Source organism: Vipera berus, assembly GCF_964194415.1.
Source record: "Vipera berus genome assembly, chromosome: 1".
In the NCBI taxonomy this organism is placed as follows: domain Eukaryota; kingdom Metazoa; phylum Chordata; class Lepidosauria; order Squamata; family Viperidae; genus Vipera; species Vipera berus.
Window position 1 is genome coordinate 763,927 of NC_138202.1, and position 20,513 is coordinate 784,439.

Genomic DNA, 20,513 nt, shown 5'->3' on the forward strand with positions numbered 1-20,513 from the left:
AGGTTAAAGACAAGGACAGGCGGCTTCCGAGCCTCATTTGGGCATCGGGGGGGGGGGCCCTGGCCGGTGAATTCGGGCACCCGATTCCCACCTTTGGCTTCAGAAGACCAGGTATAAGCGGAGCTCTCCGGGATTAAACCGATGTTGGGCTGACAGGCAGGCAGCTCCGCTCTGGGCAGAGGGAAAAGAGGCGGCGGGGGGGGGGGATCAGCCCCCTCTGCCCACCCTCTCTGCCCCCTTGGCATCCGCAGGAAAAGAAGGAAGGGCAAGACAGGGGAGGGGGCTGGCTGTCCTGGGTGCGAGGGAGCAAAGCTTGGCAGGCCCGCCTGGCACGGACGGAGGCAGGAGTCATCCGGGGCTTCCGACGGGAGGGCGGTGTGGCTGAGGTGGGTGGGGGGGCAGGGAAGGCGCAGGGGGTGGGGTGGGGGTGGCGAGTGGCTACTGGCCTGCCCGGCTGCTCTGGGGGCCGCAGCACTGGTCCAGCTTCTTCCACAGCCTCTCCCTCAGGTGGTCCTTGCGGGGGGTCTTGAGGGCCACCGAGCTCTTGTCCTCCTGAGACTTGAGCTTGGCGTAGTAGTCGGAGAACTTGTTGTAGAGGATGGAGATGGGCATCCCGTTGAGGATGATGCCGAAGGCGATGCAGCCGAAGGCCACCACCCTGCCCAGGAAGGTGTCCGGCACCGTGTCCCCGTAGCCCACGGTGGAGAGGCTCACCTGGAGGGGGAGGGGGGAGGGAGGAGGGGGAGGAACAGGAAGAGGAAGAGGAGGAACACAGGAGGAGGAGGGGGAGGAGGAGGAGGAAGAGGAAGAAAAGGAGGAAGAGGAAGAAGAGGCAGAGAGAGGAGGGGGAGGAAGGAGGGGGAGGACGAGGAACAGGAAGAAGAGGAAGACGAGGAACATAGGAGGGGGAGGAGGAGGAAGAGGAAGAAGAGGAGGAGGAAGAGGCGGAGAGGAGGGGGAGGAAGAGGAGGAAAACAAGAAGGAAGGAAGGAGGAGGAGGAGGAAGGAGGAGGAGGAAGAACAAGATGTCCTCCTGCGTTGAAGCAAACTCACTTGCAAGACGCCAAGAAAAGACCTCAACCGCGAAGACGACCACGAGGGCTCTGGGAGCTAAAGCAGATGATGAACGATTGAGGGGTGTCTAGGCCGGGGGGGGGGAGGGAGGGGGGACCTCGGCTCTTTTATGACTCGTGGACTTCAACTCCATTTTCGGCTGCCCCTCATCCAAGCCAGATCTTCCACCATCCCTGCTTGGGCCATTCTTGGGAATTGGGGTCCCCAATTCATTCTTGGGTCTGACAGGGCTACTAACTCAAGAGGACGCCCTCAGCTACAAATTACAAGTACAGACTAGGTGAGACCCACAGTAATCGAGAGAGGGGCCTTGGAGACCCAGTGGACCGTGCCTTAAATGTGAGCCAGCCACGTGCGGCGACAGCCGAGAAAGCAAACACAATCCTGGCTTGTATAAACAGAGGCATAGAATCAAAACGACGTGAAGTCTTAGTACCGCTTTATGAAGCCTTAGTAAGGCCACACCTGGCATACCTGCATCCAGGTTTGGTTGCCACATTGTAAAAAAGACGTTGAGACTTTGGGAAAAAGTGCAGAGAAGAGCAACTAAGATGATCAAAGGGCTGGAGACTAAAACGTAGGAAGAACGGTTGCGGGACTCAGGTATGGCCAACCTAAAGAAAAGAAAGACCAGGGGGGACATGATAGCCGTCTTAAAGTATTTGAGCAGCTGCCACAAAGAAGTGGGGTTGTGTGTGTGTGTCAACCTATTCTCCAAAGCGCCCAAAGGCAGGACAAGAAGCAACGGATGGAAACTAGTCAAGGAGAGAAGCAACCTGGAATTAAGGAGAAACTTCCTAGCGGTGAGGACAATTAACTGGTGGAACAGAAATTGCCACCAGAGGTTGTGGGCCCTCCATCACTGGAGGTTCTCAAGAGGAGACTGGACAGTCACTTGTCTGAAATGGTATGGGGTTTCCTGCTTGAGCAGAGGGCTGGACTAGAGGACCTCCAAGGTCCCTCCAAACTCTCTTCTGTTACATAGTTTGGGTCACGGAGCATCTGCTCTATTCTGATAACTATTATTAGCTGATATGCGGGGGAAGTGGGGTGTGTGTGGGGGGGGTTGATGGGTTCACTTACTGCTGCCCACCACCAGGCGCTGGGGATGCTGGTGAAGTTGGTGTTCGGCACGTCGTGCTCGACGGAGTACATGAGGGCGGAGAAGGTGAAGATGCCCATGGCGATGAAGAGGAGGAGGCAGCAGACCGGCTGGCAGCACTGCCGGAGGGTGAAGCCGAAGGCCCTCAGCCCCGTGGAGTGCCGGGCCAGCTTCAGGATACGGAAGATCCGCATCAGCTTGATCAGCTTGAGGACCTTGCCCAGCTTCCCCACGTTCCGCATCTTGTGCAGCTCCTCGTGGTCTTCGGAGTCATCCTCGACCAGGCTCTCGAAGACGATCTGGATGTAGAAGGGCAGGATGGACACCAGGTCGATGGCGCTGAAGGCCGCCCGGAAGAACTGCTGGAGGGTGGAGGTGGAGACCAGCCGCATGAGATACTCCAGGGTGAAGAAGACGGCGCAGACGGTCTCCAGGTGCTCCATGCACTGCTTGCTGGTCTTGTCCTGCATCTCCTTCACGGTGCTGAGGGTCATCCCCACCACCGAGAACAGCACGAATAGGCTGGACAAGATGGCCGTGATCTTAGCCAGGACCGAGGAGTACGGGTTCTCGATCACGTTCCAGATGGCCTTCCGGAAGCGGCCCATGAACCTGCCCTCAAAATGTTCCTCGTTCTCGACCGTCTCCAGTTCGGCCTCCAACTCTCGCTGGATCTTCAGATACTCCAAGATCTCGTCGTGCTTCTCCTCGAAGAGAATCCGGCAGCAGCGCTGGGCGTAGTTCATGTGGATGCCCCAGTACTCAATCTCCTCCAGGAAGTTGGCAGAGCAGAACTCGGTCAGGACCCACATGACTCCGCTGCGGTAGAAGTGGAAGACGTAGTGGAAGACGAGAGGGTCTCGGTCGAAGAAGTACTCGTTCTTCAGCACTGAGTAGTCGTCGCAGAGCTCTAGCTTCTTCACGGGATCCGCGCAGGTGGCCAGTTGCCCGATCCTGGTGAGGGGGTATTTGGCCGCCACTCGGACGGAGATGTGGAAGCATTGGCCTCCAACGTTGAGGGTCAAGAAGTTCGGATTCCACAGGTGGGAAAGGTTGTCACTGTCCTGGGCCCAGTCGGCCAAATTGTCCATGGAGTTCCACGGCTTGACCAGCTTCTCCTGAGAGAAGGGGGGCAGGAGGAGGTCCACGTTGTTGGCAGTCCTGCAGCACTTCTGACAGGCCCCAAACTTCATGTTGGCCGAGAGGCTTGACCGCCTTTGCACGGTGGGCCTCATGGTGGTGGTCGGGGGTCCTCCAACGGCCACCATCCGTGGCCGATGCCTTTACGGGAACTGGGATTCTAATTGCCGAGTTGCTACTTTAGCAGCTCTGAACTGCTCGCTCGTGTGCCACCAAACCAGCTGAGCCCCACAAAGCTGCTGAATCCCAGTTAGGGGACTGGATGGAACTGGAAGCAGCTGGTTCTGAGCTTCTTACGGCATTAATCAGATTATGCTCTTAAAATGTCAACCTAAGAAGTTAATCTGGAAGTTTGGGTTGGGCCGGTCTGATCTCACGATGTCGTGTTTGGGGTGCTTCAAGACACAGGGGTGAGCAACCATGTCAACTTTATGACCTGTGGACTTCAACTCCCAGAATTCCTGAGCCAGCCAGGACCATGATTAGCCCTTCGGTGGGGGGCTAGCAGGATATCCCACGGTTGCAGACTATTGCACTGTCAAGAATGAAACTTTGGTAATGACCTATCGCATATCAACTTGCCATTAGAGTAAGGGGGGGCGGGGAGAGAGGTGTTGCTTTAGAATGGGAAAAAACGACACCTCCCCGATTCCGCTGAAGACTGTGAGATGCTGAAACCTTTCCAAGGACACCACAGCAGGTGTGGAGAGGAAGCAGACGGTTCCCATAACAAAGTAAAATTGTTTACATGGACTATGTGAGAGGTTGGGGTTTGGGCCCAAGAAATGATGGTTTAATTCTATGAACCGGTGTCTGGGAAACTTTAGTTTTGCTTCGACACCACCATGCTGTGTATTCAATAAACAGTGAGATTTTCGGAAAGGGAATAGACCTGGAGTTTTATTTGGATTCTGGAGCTGGATGTTGACACGAACGTTGAAAGAAATCCCAGAAAACAGCGGTGTTTCTGGTTGGGGTGCTTCTCAAGGCCCCTGAAGGGAAAGCTGGGAGTAAAGATAAAAAGGGGGGGGGGGTCTGAAGGAGGGGTGGGGGTGGGAGGCACTTTACTGAGCAGGGGAGATTCCAGAACAAAAGCCAGCCCCTCCCCCCCACCCAAGAGTTGGGAAATGATTTTTAATGTTCGTACTCCGACAGGAGGTTGAACCCAGTGCTGCACAAGCAGGACATCCAAGCTGGACAAGACTCGAAAAAAAATAAAATAAAAATCAGGGGTGCCTTCCCTGCCCCCAAATAGCTCAAATTCTCACCTCCCAATCTCAGTAAGTGACAATCCCAGTAATCAGGCGGCGTTCACTCCAGATGGCAACGCGACAGGAAAAAGCAAGAGCAGCCAAAACCAACGTTTGGGGGGGGGGGCTCCATCAGCCTTCCCAAACTTCCAGAAGTTGAGAAGAACAGAGCTGGGAGGGACCTTGGAGGTCCTCTAATCCAACCCCCTGCTGAAGCAGGAAACCCTGGACCATTCCAGACAGATGGCTGTCTAGTCTCGAAAACCTCCAGTGATGGAGCACCCACAATTTCTGGAGAGCTCTTGTTCAACGCACCTGGAACCACTGGACAGGGGAAGCACCCCCCCCCCCAGCTGCACCATGAAAGGAAGGTGGGATCCCGCAGCTGGGGGTCTGATCTGAGGGAAGCAAAGGCCATTTTGCTTGGAGAGGCTCCTCAGAGCCTGGCTGAAGGACTTCTGCAGGAGATCGACCCTGCAGGGCGGCCGCGGAAGACAAGCCCAAGCTGGCAGCGAGAGACACCCGGATGTATTTTAAATATTAAACCTATTTTAATTTTCCCCCCATAGGAGGTGGACTTCTGTCGACGGCCTGCAGGCCACGTGGCTTCCCAGCCTCAGTTCCTGCAAGGAGACCCAGCACGGACGCCGGCCTCGTAGATCCAAGGATTTTGCCTGAGGTCCCTGGGCGGATCAGGTGACGGCGTCCCTTGCACGAGGGAGCAAGGATCAGCTTCCTGGGAGAAAGGAAGAAGAAGAGATGAGGCCTCAGGCGCCTCAAAGGGCTGACACTCCAGCCAAAAATAACACCAGAAGAAGGAAGGCAGCAGAGTGGGGACTGGGCAGGCCGGGCTCTGCACCCCAAAGGTATCCAAAGGCGCCTTTGCAAAAGGCAACCGGACTTTCTTGGGGTTTTTTTCCTCGAAGAGGTTTCGCTTCTCACCCAAGAAGCTTCTCCGGTTCTGGAAGAATGGTGGAGGATGGGAGGACTTATGATTTTCTCCACCGTTCGGTCAGAACCGAAGAAGCTTCTTCGATGAGAAGCGAAACATCTTCACGGAAAAGCAAAGAAACTCCAGTTGCCTCTTGAAAAAGGGACCATCGTTGACCTGGGTGACTCAAGAGCCTCCGCAGAACTGAAGAAGCTTCTTGGATGAGAAGCGAAATGTTTGACTTGGATGATTGAGGATCTCCATGGACGCCCCGAAAGGAGAATACGGAGAGAGAAAAACAATTTTTGGGGGGGTGGGGGGCACCCTACTGTAGGAAATCTGTGATATTTCCACCTTAGGCTCACATAAAATGGCGCAGGTCTGGCTCAGGGCAGAGACAAGTTTCGTTTCTGTTCATAAGTTGCAGTTTACCAAAAATCAGATGACCTTGCTACGTGCAGACGGACACCCGTTGGAACACGTACAAGAAAGTAACACATACAAGATAGTTACAAGAACAAAGACATTCCATACAGATATGTAGCTGATTTATAACCTTAAGATAATTGCTTGGTGCATGGCTGAGATGTAACCATTCGTAACCTTAAGATAACTGCTTGATGGATAGCTGAAATGTTAACGCTTAGATAATTGCTTGTTGCTAATTGCTTGTTGCTGATGCGTTGCTGGTATCTCAATAAAAGAGAGCTTGGGACTTCGGTCTGGGCCCTCATCCCGAGAACGCTCAGAGAGACGTGTCCTCATTTATTGGCAAGTTCATGAGGAGCCCGCCGGGTGCGAAAAACCTGCACCCTACAAAAGAAAAGAGCGGAACTCAGCAAACCACCTGGGCCTTGCTTTCTGGAATGCCACCCCGGAAACAGCTGGGCTGATGTGGTGCAGGGCAGAACTGGAGCACGGCCAGCTTCTCCCAATGCCCATCTCAAGAAAATGCTGTTTTTGACATGACTCCCCCGTGGGCAGCTCCTGTCCGTGAGATTACGAGGGGCGAGCGGAACAGACGTTCAACAACAGCGCCGCAAAGGAGAACAGAAAGAAAAGCTGTTGGATCCCAAAAAACCGCAAACCTTGCAATTTACACCCGGGGCTGGGGGGAGGGGGGAGGTCCAGGAGAGATGTGGGTTCTCCAAGGGGTCCTTGTGTTGAAGCTTAACAGAGACGTGTCTGTGGAGGTTCTCCATCATCCAGGGCCTGGTTATCCCAAAGGTGATTTTTTTTCAGGAGGACACTGGACTTCCTTGTTTTCCCTTTGGAGACGTTTCACTTCTCATCCCAGAAGCTTCTTCGGCTCTGACCGGATGGCGGGGAAGGGAAGGATTTGTACTCCTTGCAGAGAGCTGGTCGTTTGCCTTCTATTTAGAGGGTCGTTGAGGCCACCTGGAGGTTTGTTTGTGTCCTCGGGGTCCAGGTGCCCTCAACGACCCTCTGAAAGAAGGCAAACGACCAGCTGTCTGCAAGGACTACAAATCCTTCCCTTCCCCGCCATCCGCTCAGAGCCGAAGAAGCTTCCGGGATGAGAAGCGAAACGTCTCCAAAGGGAAAACGAGGAAGTTCAGATGCCTCCTGAGAAAAAAAAAGGCCCAGAGACAGAAGCCCAGCTAAAGACATCCGATCAGATTTGGGGCTTACCTGGCTGGCAGGCCAATCTCCCGGCTGCTCCACGAGGATTAGCTGCTTAAGGGCTGCTTTGCGGGAGAGGAGAGGCCTGGCTTTCCTAGAGGCCCACAGGGTGACCGCTGCCGCCACCACCACGGTGATCAGGAGTGCTAGAAAAGGGCAGAGAAGAGCGAGACGGGTCAACATCAGCAGCCGGCCTCATTTCCGGAACAGCCGTGGGAGGGGGACGCCGGCCAGCTTGGATCGTTTTCAGGAGAGACCCACGTGGCATTCTAGCACTTAGCCAAACTTTCTGGCTGTCCTGTGTGCCATGCCAGTGTGTTGGAGATGGATCAGAGCCCGCTGCAGCTGGTCCTTGACTTAGCAGACGTTCGTTTAGTGACCGCTGAAAGGTGCAAGGACACTGGAAATAGGGACTTGTGACCGTTTTTCACACTGACCGACCGTTGCAGCGTCCCCGTGGTCACGTGACCAAAATCGGGACGCTTGGCTCTTGTTTACAGTGTCCCGGGGCCCCCTTTGGCCACCTTCTGACAAGCAAAGCCAACGGGGGAAATCCGGATTCACTTAACAACCCCGTTGCTGGTTCAACAAACGCGGGGATTCGCTTAACAACTGTGGCACGGAAGGTCGTGAAATGGGACAAAGCCCACCTCATAAACTGTCTTGCTGAGCAGTGGCGAATCCGGGCTCTCTTGCGCTCGTTAAGCCGAGGACCTCCTTTACCCGCCGATCGGCCTCCCCTCCTTCCCGGAGGCCGCTGAGCATCCCTGGGCAAGGGTCGCCGCCCTTAGGTTTGGCCAAGCAAAGCGGGGGGCCCCCGTCCCCCACCAATCCCAGGGTCACCCGCTTGCTCATCGCGCGAGGCCAATTCCGCCCTCGCCAATCGGAAGAGTGGCACCGGCTGATTTCCCCAATTCTGTTTTGGGGAGACCAGGGTGGCTTTGCCAGTCTTACTCACCGACAATGGCAGCGATGGTCAGAGGGTCCAAGGCCAGAGTTTCTGGGGGGGCACCGGTGCCTGTAAAAGAAAAGGGGGCGGGGGAAAGCAGAGGTTAATATGCACACATGGGGGGGGGAATTAAAATGGAATTTTATTCCGTAGGATGGGATTAAAGAGGAATTGTTGAAAAAGCTGAAGCGACTGGCAGAGAGATGCATTTAAGCAGGATGAGTTCGTGACTTGTGCCCTTTCTTTCTTCTTTATCTATATCTCCCCCCCCAAAAAAAAGAGTGAGGCATGGGGCAAAAGCCAAGGTACCTCAAATGGGCTAACTTACAGAAGAAATAAATTAACACGATGATCCCTGGGAGACTTACAAGCAGCTTTGCAAAGAATTTCGGAAAGAAAGAGACGGCAGCGGCAGAGGGGAATTGAAACACTGAGAAATCAAGACATGATTTTAAAACTCAGAAAGTCTTTTGCAGAGAACTGAGGACTGGCGGGAAAAAACGCAGGAAGCAAAACAAACCAGAGAATCAGGATGCAGAAATACAAAAAAAAAAAAAAAAAAAACAAATATACAAAAAAAACCCCAAAACAAAACAAAAAACCTAAGGTATCTCAGAAAACAGACATCCTGAGAGGAACTCAGATTCTTCCAAGCAGTTATTTATGGCTTGGGAGTATTTGGGGTGGGGGGTGGGGTGTCAGGCCAGCCCAAGATGGCTTGCCCAATCCGGAATGATTGCGCAATGATTACGCAACTTGGGAGGCGATAAATAGTCAGACCCTCTTTGTCTCAGGCAGAGGGGCCAGAAACTGCCCCCCCCAAAAGCTCCTGGTGGGTTGTTGGGGGGGGCTGGCTACCCCAGACCTGGGGATGCAACTTTTAAATCAGGGGTGTCCAACCCTGGCTGCTTTAAGACCTGTGCTTTTCAACTCCCTCGCCGTAGATATTGGTTCTGACGGTGTCAAGATATATATATATATATATATATATATATATATATATATATATATATATATATATATATATATATATATATATATATATATATATATATATATATATATATATATATATATATATATATATATATATATATATATATATATATTTTAGCAATGAGACCCATCCGAGAAGGCAGCCAGTGTATTTTAAGCATCTCCCTGTAGGAGGAGAGATGGGTTGTCTACGGCGGGAAAAACCTCAAAAGGGATTTAATGGCAACTTTTCCAACATTTATGGAAAGGCAGAAGTTCCTGGAGCTTCAGCTCTTTTTTTTTTAATAAAAAGAATATGAATCAGAAAAGGTGCTACTGGGCTTCTCCTGATTTCATTTATTTACTTATTCAATTTATTTCTGCCCATCTTGTATTGAAACGTTTTTTAAACATCGTGTGTGTGTGTGTGTGTGTGTGTGTGTGTGTGTGTGTGTGTGTGTGTGAGAGAGAGAGAGAGAGAGAGATGGTTTGGCTAAAAGCAGCATTTGGGAATGTTTTGAGGGCACGTTCATATCCAAACATGTGAGAAACGGGAGTCCACGCTTGCCTGTTTGCACATGCATGGGATAAATGACAGACGTGGATTAAGAGTTCAAGGCATTAAGAGTGGAGAATTAAACTTCCCAGTTAATTAGAAGCAGCAGAAGACTACAGAGGTCAGCCCAAGAAAAGGGGGGGAGGGGGGAGAGGTGGAGCGCCAGAGTCAGAACGTAAGGGGAGTGGGCTGCGGTGATTGACACCTCTGCAGTGATTGACATCTCTGGTTCAGAGTGGCCAACTCCAGCCGTGGAGCCCTGGGGTGACTCTGGCCCAGGCAGAAACCCCTTTGCAGAATCTGAAAATTCAGGACCACCCACAGCAAAACGCAGCAAGCTTTAGGTTTGAGCGACAGAATTTAATTTCCTTCCCCCCCATAGCATTTGCAAAACCATCACCGGCAACCCAAAACGAAAATTACAGGTTTACAGAATGGAAGAACCGATTCTGAATCAGCATTGAACACGAGAATGGAGGGAACCCAGCTGCCCAAATGCTCCGTTTTATTTCAGCAATGTAACTGGAGGCAGGCTGGGCACGCATCATTTTCTGGTGCTGCTACTGTTTTGTTTTGTTTTTTAAAAGGGATTTTTATTTTTTTGCAGACTCCCCTACCACGCCTTGAAATCTCAGAGTAACAGAAGATCTGCTTTCTGCCGATCTTGGCGTCACCTGGTTGGCACCCCAGATTCTTGTCCAGCCTCCTCCAGGAAATGCTGGAGACGGCGCCGTGCCCTTCTACCCGCCAAGGACACGGCTCTGCCCACCTCTAAGCTGAAGAGGGGGAAACCAGGGCGGAGGGTGGGATTCTCCCAGGACCTTCTCAACTTCCTCAATCTCTCCAAATGACACGCAGGATAGGAAATATAGGCAGGGGCACCAGCAGCAGAAGAGACCCTTCGTGCTCACTTCTTTCGGGTGAAAAATAATGCAGAAACAGGGAAAACAAAGAGTGGAACTGACTCCTACAGTAGGAGACGCACCCCAGCCCCCTCTTGCCCCCAGCCAGCTACACGAGGTATTATTTCTAACCTAGAGACTACTTTGCCCAGGTTGACCGGGAGTTAGAAGCAGGAAATAATCACAAGCGGCGTACAGAGAAATACGAAATATAACTGAACAGCAAACAAACTGCAGCTTTAGCAAGCAGACATCACGAGGTCCAAGGCGGCTCTTTCCGGGTTGCCTAAAAAACGAAGTTGCAATTCAAAGAGAGGCCAGCCAGCAGAAGCGCCGTTGGGCACCCCAAAATCGGACCACAGCTCAGCCCACCTTTTGGGGTTATCTGTGGCGTCTCTGGCAAGTCCGCACCGCAGCCCTCTTCATCGCCTCCGTCTTCACAGTCTGGATGGCCGTCGCACTTGAAAGACAGGGGGTAGCACTCGGCCCCTGGGTAGCATCGGAACTCGTCGCTTTCGCAGTCCTCCTCCTCCTCCTCGAGTGGGCCCACCAAGGACGCGCAAAGAGACTCGGCCTCATCCGAACCATCTGGGCAATCCGGGCGCCTGTCGCAAAACCGCTCAAAGGGCAGGCAGGGCCCGCTGCTGTGGCCGCACCGACAGGTGTGATTCCTGCAGATGCTTCCCAGCTGCTGACAACCGTCTGTGTCCTCTTGGCAGCTGATCTGCCTCTCCTGGCCCAGGCAGCGCGGCACACGGCCCCCCTCCTGGCACTGGAAGCTCTCAAGAGGGCAGGAGGAGGAGGAGGACCCTGCAGGCAGAAAGGAAGAGAGAGAGAGAGAGAACGGTGAGTGGAGGGGGCCAATGAGATGTTGAAAGAGAGAGGCATCGCATGAATTAAAGTGCAAAAAGAAAGAAAAAAAAGAATGGAGAGATACAGTGAATTCAATTATATTGTCAGCTTTTTAAAAATCCCCAAACACACCCTCGGTTCCTTAAGAAAACCACCTCCTGAGACTCTGACCTTGGATCCTTAGCAGGAAGTAATCATTAACTAACCACTATTTATTTTCAGGGGTGAAAGAAAACATTTCTGATTTGAGGACCAAACCAAATTGCAGTCAGAGTGTTGTGTAACCCTACAAGAGGTCATAGGGCTGCATAGATTTAAAGAATTCTTATGGTTGCTTTCTCCCATGGTGATCTTCGGGAAGTCACAAGCACAGCTAAAAACAGAACAAGTCTTCCATTATTCTAATATGGATTTTCTCCCGAAACGAAATCCTAAGCTGGATCCCCAGAAAGATCAACGGCGCACCGGATTTAAACACGATGGAGAAAAATCTGCAAAATGGAACTTCTGAAATTATTTTCGTCCTATTTAGGACTCACATTCGCCTTTTCCTTCCAGATGGGGTTTGCTTTTCTCCATTGAAGCAGGGTGCCAGAGTCTTTTAATTTTCAAAAAACTGTGATAGTTTTTTGCAAAGCCGAATCAAGCACACAGTGTTGTGACTCAGGGCCAGCCTGTGGGTCCGACAGCCGGGTCCGATGTATCGGAGGACTCAGATGTGGGGGAGGAGGGAAACGAACCGGCTGATGATGATTTGGAGGCTTTGCAGAGTCCTCAGCCGGGGACCTCTTCTCAGCTGTGTGAGCCCGAGAGTGCGGAGGATGATGACCCACAGCTGGCCCTGTTCAAGGACGCCCGACGCAGGAGGCAGACGAGCAGGGACAAACAAAGAAAGACTATGGGACTCCTCGGGAGGAGGCACAGGGAGACCACGCCCTGAGCTCTCTATAAAAGAAGTGTTTGGGGAGGGGCTGGTTGTTGAAAGCAACTTTTCCGCTTGAGAAGACAAGCTCTTGTGTTTTGGTTAACTGCGTAATTAAATCTTGGCAGAAGCCTTTTAGCCTTGGACGCTTTCCAGACTCTTCTTTTAATTAGGGGTTGCGAGAAGAGGGCTGGTTCAGAACAGTTTGCTTTCAGCCACCCACCCCTTAATACTACGATGGAGCAGCTTCTTGCCGAGAATGCCCAGCTCAACCAGCAACTCACCTTGCTGGCCACTCAGGTGGCACAACTGCAGGCTCAGGTACATGCTGCCCCCCCACCCAGGAGGAAATGTCAGATAGCTATGCCGGATAAATTTGCTGGTAAACCAGAACTGTTTCCTGCCTTCCTGGGACAATGCCAGCTTTATATCAGCGTGAGAGCAGCTGATTTCCCCACTGACCGAGATAAGGTGGGATTCGTGTTGAGCCTTCTGTCGGGAGATGCAGCTCGTTGGGGCACGCCTCTGTTGGCACAGCCTAGCCCTTTGTTGGATAACTTTGGGGGGTTTTGTGACCATATGCGCCTCATGTACGAGGACCCGATTAAGGCGCAGACCGCCACCCGACGTCTGAAAGCTTTGAGGCAGGGTCAGCGCCCCCTACAGGCCTATATCAGCGATTTCCGGCTGCTTAGCCAGGATTCCGCCTGGAATGAGGCTGCGCTCGTGGATGCCTTTCAGGATGGCTTGTCAGAGGAGATGTTGGATGAGCTGGCCCGCGTGGACATTCCCTCAGACCTGAATGGGCTGATCCATCTTTGTCTGCGGATCGATGCCCGGCTGCAGCAGCGTAAGAGTCGCCGTGCCACCCCACAGACCCCTGCCGCCCCTGTTGTGCGTGAGCCCCCAGTCCAGAGGGAGGAGCCAATGGAGCTGGGTGCCGCCAGGTCCCGTCTATCGGTGACGGAAATGGACAGACGACGATCGGAGGGGTTGTGTTTTTACTGTGGGGACCCTGGACATTTGGCTGCTTCTTGCCCGAAGAAGCGTCAGCGGGCGTCAGTGACCAAGCCTGCCCCGAGAAAGTCCCCTGCTTTGCTATCGGGAAACGGCCCGAGCCCGATCTAGACGGTGTGAAAGATCGGGCGACCCACAACGATCACGCCGAGCGACGCCGTTCCGACGGTGCCTGTGAACCTCCACGGCATTTGATTTTGGAGGCACGACTGATCCTTCCTGGCAAGCCAGAGGGGATTCCGGTCCATGCCTTAATTGACTCTGGGGCTACCACTAACTTTATGGATTCGGCCTTTGTGGCCAAATGGGCTGTTCCCCAGTGTCCGGTGGATCCGCCCATGCTTGTGGAGACCATCGATGGTCGAGTGCTCCTGTCCGGGCCTATCACGGCCGCCACGCAACCCGTGTGTATGGCCATCAGTACCCATGTGGAGGCCATTCAGTTTTACGTCACTTCGGATCTGCACTTCCCCGTGGTCTTGGGACTGGCGTGGCTCCGGGCGCATGATCCACAGATCTATTGGTCTCAGAACTTGGTCACCTTCCCAAGTTTGCAGTGCGTGGACCACACCCGCCATATCTGTGCCGGCCAGGTGGAGGGTTCCTCAGGGGTTTCCTTGCCTCCCGTACTGTCCGACTTTGCTGACGTGTTCAGTGAGTCAGAGGCGGACCAATTACCCCCGCACAGGCCCTACGACTGCTCCATAGACCTAGTCCCTGATGCGCCTCTCCCAGTGGGGCGTTTGTACTCCATGTCGGAGCCCGAGTTGGCTGCATTGCGGGACTTCCTGACAAAGAACTTGGCTCGTGGATTCATCCGGCCCTCGTCCTCGCCAGTGTCTGCGCCCGTGCTCTTCGTCAAAAAGAAGTCGGGCGAGTTACGGCTTTGCTGTGACTACCGGAAACTCAACGCTATCACGGTGCGTAACCGCTACCCGCTGCCCCTCATCCCCGAGCTCTTGGACCGACTCCGGGAGGCTAAGATCTTCACGAAACTGGACCTGCGTGGAGCTTACAACCTCGTCAGGGTTCGGCCGGGTGATGAGTGGAAGACAGCGTTTGGTACTCGCTATGGACATTTCGAGTACACGGTGATGCCGTTTGGCCTGACCAACGCCCCCGCTGTGTTTCAGCATTTTATGAATGACATCTTTCGGGATCTGTTGGACCAGTTTGTTGTGATTTACCTGGACGACATCCTGATTTACTCCCCGTCGCGTGAAGCGCATCATCAGCATCTCCGTCAGGTCCTGCAGCGCCTCCGGAAACATCGGCTGTTTGCCAAGTTGGAGAAGTGCCAGTTCTACCAGGTGACCATTGATTTCTTGGGCCACCGCATTTCTCCTGAGGGCATCGCCATGGATCCAAGTAAAGTTGAGTCGTTGCAGAGTTGGCAACCCCCGCGTCGCGTGAAGGATGTTCAGCGACTTCTTGGATTTGCCAACTACTATCGGACATTCATCCCTGGCTTTGCTGCCTTGACAGCCCCCCTCACCCGGCTCCTGCAGAAGAAGACTCGGTTCCAGTGGAACGCCCCCGAACAACAGGCGTTCCAAGCTTTGAAGGACGCCTTCATGAAGGAGCCCATCTTGAAGCATCCTGACCCGCAACGGCCGTTTGTCGTGGAGGCGGACGCCTCCGACATTGCCATTGGGGCCGTGTTACTCCAGGCAGCGACGCCCAACGGTACCCTTTTCCCTTGCGCGTATCACTCTCGGAAATTGAATCCCTCGGAGCGCAACTATACCATCTGGGAGAAGGAGCTGCTGGCCATCAAGGCGGCGTTCGAGGCTTGGAGGCATCATCTGGAGGGGGCGCGGCATCAAATCGAGGTCCGGACGGACCACAAGAATCTAGAAAGCCTGCAGACCGCTCGGAATTTGAACCAACGCCAGATCCGGTGGTCCCTCTTCTTTGCGAGGTTTGACTTCCGGGTGCGGTACATACCAAGCGGGCACAACCAGAGAGCGGATGCTCTGTCCAGGAAGCCCGAGTACACCCGAGTGGAAGACAAGCTTCCGCCCAGGACAGTGATCCCCGTCGAGTCTTTTGCTGCGGTACGGGAGCCGGTGGATATACGGGCTCGGATCCGGGAGGCGCAGCAGCAGGAGGCGTGGGTGGCTCAGCGGAAGGAAGAGGTGGGGCCAGATTCGCCTTGGTCGGTCACGGATGGACTCCTGTATTATCGTGACCGGCTCTATGTTCCAGGAGGGCCACTCAGGGGACTCGTCCTCAGCCAATGTCATGATAACCCGGCTGCGGGGCATTTTGGCCTGTTCAAGACTCTGAACCTGGTCTCCCGTACTTTCTGGTGGCCCCGAGTCCGACACGATGTCCAGTCTTATGTCACCTCCTGCGTCCCATGCAGGCAGGCCAAGTCAGCGACAGGGGCCCCGCCTGGTTTACTGCAGCCTTTGCCAACGCCCAAGAGACCCTGGGGGGCTGTGTCCATGGACTTTCTGACGGATCTACCCCCATCCTCCGGCTTCACGACAGTGTTTGTGGTGGTGGACATGTTGACCAAGATGGCGCACTTCATCCCCTGTCGCGGCTTACCGTCAGGTCGCGCCACTAGTCGCATGTTCATCCAACAGGTGTTCCGGCTGCACGGCCTTCCCGATAGGGTCGTCTCCGATAGGGGGGCCCAGTTTACAGCCCGCTTCTGGCAGGAGTTGATGCGGGCGTTGGACATTAAGGTTTGCCTCTCGTCCGCGCATCATCCTCAGACCGACGGGGGTACCGAGAAGGTCATCGGCATCTTAGAGCAGTATCTGCGCTGCTATGTTAACCTGCAGCAGGACAACTGGGTGGACTATTTGGCCATAGCCGAGTTTGCCTTTAATAACTCGCAACACACCTCCACGCAGATGACACCGTTCTTGGCCAACGTGGGTTATCACCCCAGGTTCTTCCCTCTTTCTCCCGTGGACTCACCGGAGCCGGCAGCGAACGAATTCATGGCGGAGTTACAGGCGATCCATCGGTTGGTGCGACGGCAGCTGGAGAAGGCCAAGGCCGACTACAAGAGGTTCGCCGATCGGTCGAGAAGGGATACGCCTCCACTATCGGTGGGGGATCGGGTCTGGCTGTCCACCAGGAACCTACCATCCACTCGGCCGGCGAGGAAGCTGGACCACCGTTACCTTGGACCGTTCCCAGTCGAGGCCGTCATCAACCCGGTCGCCTATCGTTTAACTCTGCCACGTTCCCTGCGCGTGCACCCCGTCTTCCATCGGTCCTTGTTGGTCCCCGAACAACCGGCCTGTCCACTTCGCCAAGCGGAACCTCCCCCATCAGGAACTCGTGATGGAGGCAGCACCCCCGAGTACGAGGTCGCCAGCATCAGGGATTCCCGCTGGCTGAAAGGTCGCTTCCAGTACCTGATCGAGTGGAAAGGGTACGGGCCGGAGGACTTCACATGGGAAGACGCGACCGCCGTTCATGCCCCTGCGTTGGTGACTGCTTTTCACGAACAGTTCCCATCCCGACCGCATCCGGATCGGCAGACCCGGGGGAAGGGCCCTGCGGTGCGGGATAGTGTTGTGACTCAGGGCCAGCCTGTGGGTCCGACAGCCGGGTCCGATGTATCGGAGGACTCAGATGTGGGGGAGGAGGGAAACGAACCGGCTGATGATGATTTGGAGGCTTTGCAGAGTCCTCAGCCGGGGACCTCTTCTCAGCTGTGTGAGCCCGAGAGTGCGGAGGATGATGACCCACAGCTGGCCCTGTTCAAGGACGCCCGACGCAGGAGGCAGACGAGCAGGGACAAACAAAGAAAGACTATGGGACTCCTCGGGAGGAGGCACAGGGAGACCACGCCCTGAGCTCTCTATAAAAGAAGTGTTTGGGGAGGGGCTGGTTGTTGAAAGCAACTTTTCCGCTTGAGAAGACAAGCTCTTGTGTTTTGGTTAACTGCGTAATTAAATCTTGGCAGAAGCCTTTTAGCCTTGGACGCTTTCCAGACTCTTCTTTTAATTAGGGGTTGCGAGAAGAGGGCTGGTTCAGAACACACAGTGACACCAAAGGAGAAAACCCCAAGACAGAGAGAAGAGGGTGTGTTTATAATGGAGCACAAGGCTCCAAATTGATTAGAGTATATAAATGGAAAAAAGCTTTTATTTTAATCTCTGGGCTGCTAAATATCAAATCGCAATTTCAGAACAAGGAGAGCTAGCTGACTACTTTACTCTTAAAGCCTAAGCAACAAAGCAGAGCAGAAAGGTTTTACTTGCTTGAAGGACAGGATGGGAATTTGTGTTTTTGAGAATACAGCGGAGAGTTAAGTAAAGCAACCTCGATGGAAGAAACCAATCCAGAGTTCTCACCTGAGACTCTGGAAGGAGGGTTGTGAACACTCCCGAGAAGTCCCTAATGCTGGGAAAGGAAAGATAGGAAGAGGACCAGCAGCAAGGTGAAGGGACTCAGCTACCTGGGTGACGGGGGCATCTTTGAAAGACCTGCAGGAGCAGAAGGTTACGGGGAGATCTTCCTGGAGAAAAGCTATCTACGTGATTGTGAAGAACCGACACTGGCTTGACGGCACACCATCCATCCATCCATCCATCCCTAGCTGGGCAAGTCATACAATTCCTAGAGATGCTGGGAAAGGTGGAAGGGGAGGAGGACTAGCATTGTTCAAGAGAGACCCAGTTGGAGGCAATCTGACAGGGGCAATCTTGGAAGACCTGAAGGTTAGGGGGAGATCTTCTTGGAGAAAAGCTATCTATGTGGTGGCAAAGAATTGACACTGGCTTGACGGCACACCATCCATCCATCCAGCATCCATCTATTTCCATCCATCTCCATCCATCCATCCCTATCTGGGCAACTCATACAATTCCTAGAGAAACTCATCCATCATGCTGGGGAAGATCAGAGGAAGGTGGATGGACTCAGTTAGAGGGGCAATGGGGGCATCAATGGAGAAAACCTCTTTAACTGGCCCTAAGTTGAGGACCCTCCATCCATCCATCAATGCTTGCTAAAATTTCCCTGCTCCATTTTAAACGCCAACTAGGTCCAGCTGCTAATTAAAGAGCCGATTATTGGGAGGGGGGGAGGGTTCGCTGCCACCCCCAGACCTTTTGGGCAGGGAGAGGCCCAGCTGAGCTGGGTCTAAGCAACAGCCCCTTCCCCAAAAGACCCGGGCTGGGGAGGGGCAGCCCCAGCCCCCTTCGGCAGAGCCAAGCCAAGGGCCCAAAGGAGACCCCCTCCTCAATGGAGGGACCCAGAGCCCATCTCAGCTGTAGAAGGAAAGGCAAAGGGTCCAAGGAGGGAGGGGGAAGGCTGGACTACTGCTCCCATCAGCCCCGCCCAGACTTCTGGATCTGGGAGTCCAACCGTCTTCAGAAGGGCACTCAAACAGACCAAGGAACAGAGCCTGAGGGGCCAAAGCATAAGGAGAGGGCATAACGAGCGCCAGGCCCGGAGCAAGACGGGCAAATGTGACACAAATGCACCTGCAAAGGCAAATCTGGGTTGTGTGTGGGGGGGTAATCCTACCTCCGCCCCCCGTTGCGTTCGACTTCGAAAGATTTCGGGGGTCTTAACTCGAGGAAGGCTCGCCTTCCCCCTTGGATAGGTAGGCCCGGTCGCCGTGGCAACCGGGCAACGGCTTCACCTCTGACCTTGGAAGAGGGCGGGGGGGAGGGCGAGGGGGACATCGGCGCACGTGCTGCTCGACTCGGGGCATGGAAAGCCAGCCAGCCCGGAGGTGTGGCGGGGCGTGAGGGCAGGACAGCCAATGGCCGTCTGCGGGGCGGGGCTTGGGGATGGAGCTCGACCAATCGGCGGCCGCGGGGCGTGCTTGGGGGGGGGCATGAATGAGCCGCCGTGCGGGGACGGTCCTCGCCTCCTCCCTCCCTCCCAGCCTCCGCCGCGGCCCGCTCACCGGCCTCCCAACGCAGCAGCCAGTGGAGGAGAAGAAGAAGAAGGCGCGTCATGGCTCCGCGGCCGCCGCCCGCCCGACTGAACGCCCGGCTCGCATGAAACCCGCCAAGGAAGGAGCGCGCCTGCGCAAAAGAAAAGGCGCGGGGGGGGAGAAACACGCCTCCGAGTCGCGCATGCGCGGAATAGAACGGGAGGCTCGGCCGGAGGGGGAACGAAGCGGGCAGGCGGCCAAAGGCGCACGCGCAGTCTAAAAGCCGATCCGAAGCACGTGTGTGTGTATGTGTACGTACATATGTATATACATGTGTGTGTGTGTGTGTGTGTATCCAGCTGCTGCCCCCATCCCTCGGCTCAGGCGATTCCCCCTGCCCCCACCCATGCTCTCAGCCCGGTTGCATTGCGCGCCCTTCCCGCCCCCTTCCCAGGGGTGCATTAGGGGGGTTTGGGGGTCAGCATCATCTGGCTGCCCCCCCCACGGAGAACCCCCTCCCCAGCCAGGTGGGGAGGTAAGGGAGGGTCTGCCCTCCTGCGCTCCCCCCAGGACCAGCCTAGAGAAAAGGACTGGGAGGATGGGATAGCAGTATTCCAGTCTCTGTGGGGTTACCATAAATAAATAAGGGGAGGGGGTGTCAATCCATTCCCCAAAGTGCCCGAAGGCAGGACAAGAAGCAACGGATGAAAACCAATCCAGGAGAGAAGCAACCCAGAACTAAGGAGAAATTCCGACAGTGAGGACAGTTAATCAGAGGAACAGCCTGCCACCAGAACTTGTGAATTCTCCAACGCTGGAAGTTTTTAAGAAGAGACTGGACGGCCATTTGTCTGAAATGGTATAGGCTTTCCTGCCTGAGCAGGGGGTTGGACTAGAAGATCTCCAAGGTCCCTTCCAGCTCTATTCTGATTGAGGCTCCAACCATTCCAAGCAGCCTGCCAGTTACCCCCCATCCTCCATCTCTGTGCCCTCCGACCATTATGGGGAAGGGGTCCAGCCCAGGGAGCTCCCTGCCAAGGAGACCTTCAGAGGCTCAGCCTTCTTCCGCCCTCGGCCACCCTGGCGTTCCCATCCTTGTCGTATCGCTTGCTGCTCGAGGACTCGCCGAGGTTGGGTGGGGAACAGCAAACAGGAGCAGTCTACCGACAAAGACTATTTTTGACTTGTGACCCTTTTCCAAGCAGTCCAAGAGAAGCTTTTGCCAGCTGCAGCGGCCAGCACTTCTGGACCTTGTTCGGCCGGAAAAGCTGCTATCAGATGCCTCCTGATGTTTGGCTATATTAGCAGTGTGTGTGTGTGTGTGTGTGTACGCGCGCACATC

General features: G+C 54.4%; 2 protein-coding genes across 2 annotated transcripts; both read right to left on the reverse strand.

Moving 5' to 3' along the window:
* Positions 1 to 399: 399 nt before the first annotated feature.
* On the reverse strand, positions 400 to 3,444 carry LOC308659674 (potassium voltage-gated channel subfamily V member 2-like; the record flags this gene model as incomplete). The annotated part of the gene is made up of 2 exons (XM_081313505.1): positions 400 to 714; positions 2,158 to 3,444. The coding sequence occupies 2 exons, from the start codon at positions 3,442 to 3,444 to the stop codon at positions 439 to 441; spliced, it is 1,563 nt and encodes a 520-aa protein (XP_081169631.1). The 3' UTR covers positions 400 to 438.
* Positions 3,445 to 5,117: 1,673 nt separating this feature from the next.
* CD320 (CD320 molecule) lies at positions 5,118 to 19,318 on the reverse strand. Its single transcript, XM_081315232.1, has 5 exons — positions 19,202 to 19,318; positions 10,893 to 11,330; positions 8,097 to 8,156; positions 7,148 to 7,284; positions 5,118 to 5,302 (listed from the first exon to the last, which is right to left on the reverse strand). The coding sequence occupies exons 1-5, from the start codon at positions 19,251 to 19,253 to the stop codon at positions 5,183 to 5,185; spliced, it is 807 nt and encodes a 268-aa protein (XP_081171358.1). The 5' UTR covers positions 19,254 to 19,318; the 3' UTR covers positions 5,118 to 5,182.
* Between the last annotated feature and the right edge of the window lie 1,195 nt (positions 19,319 to 20,513).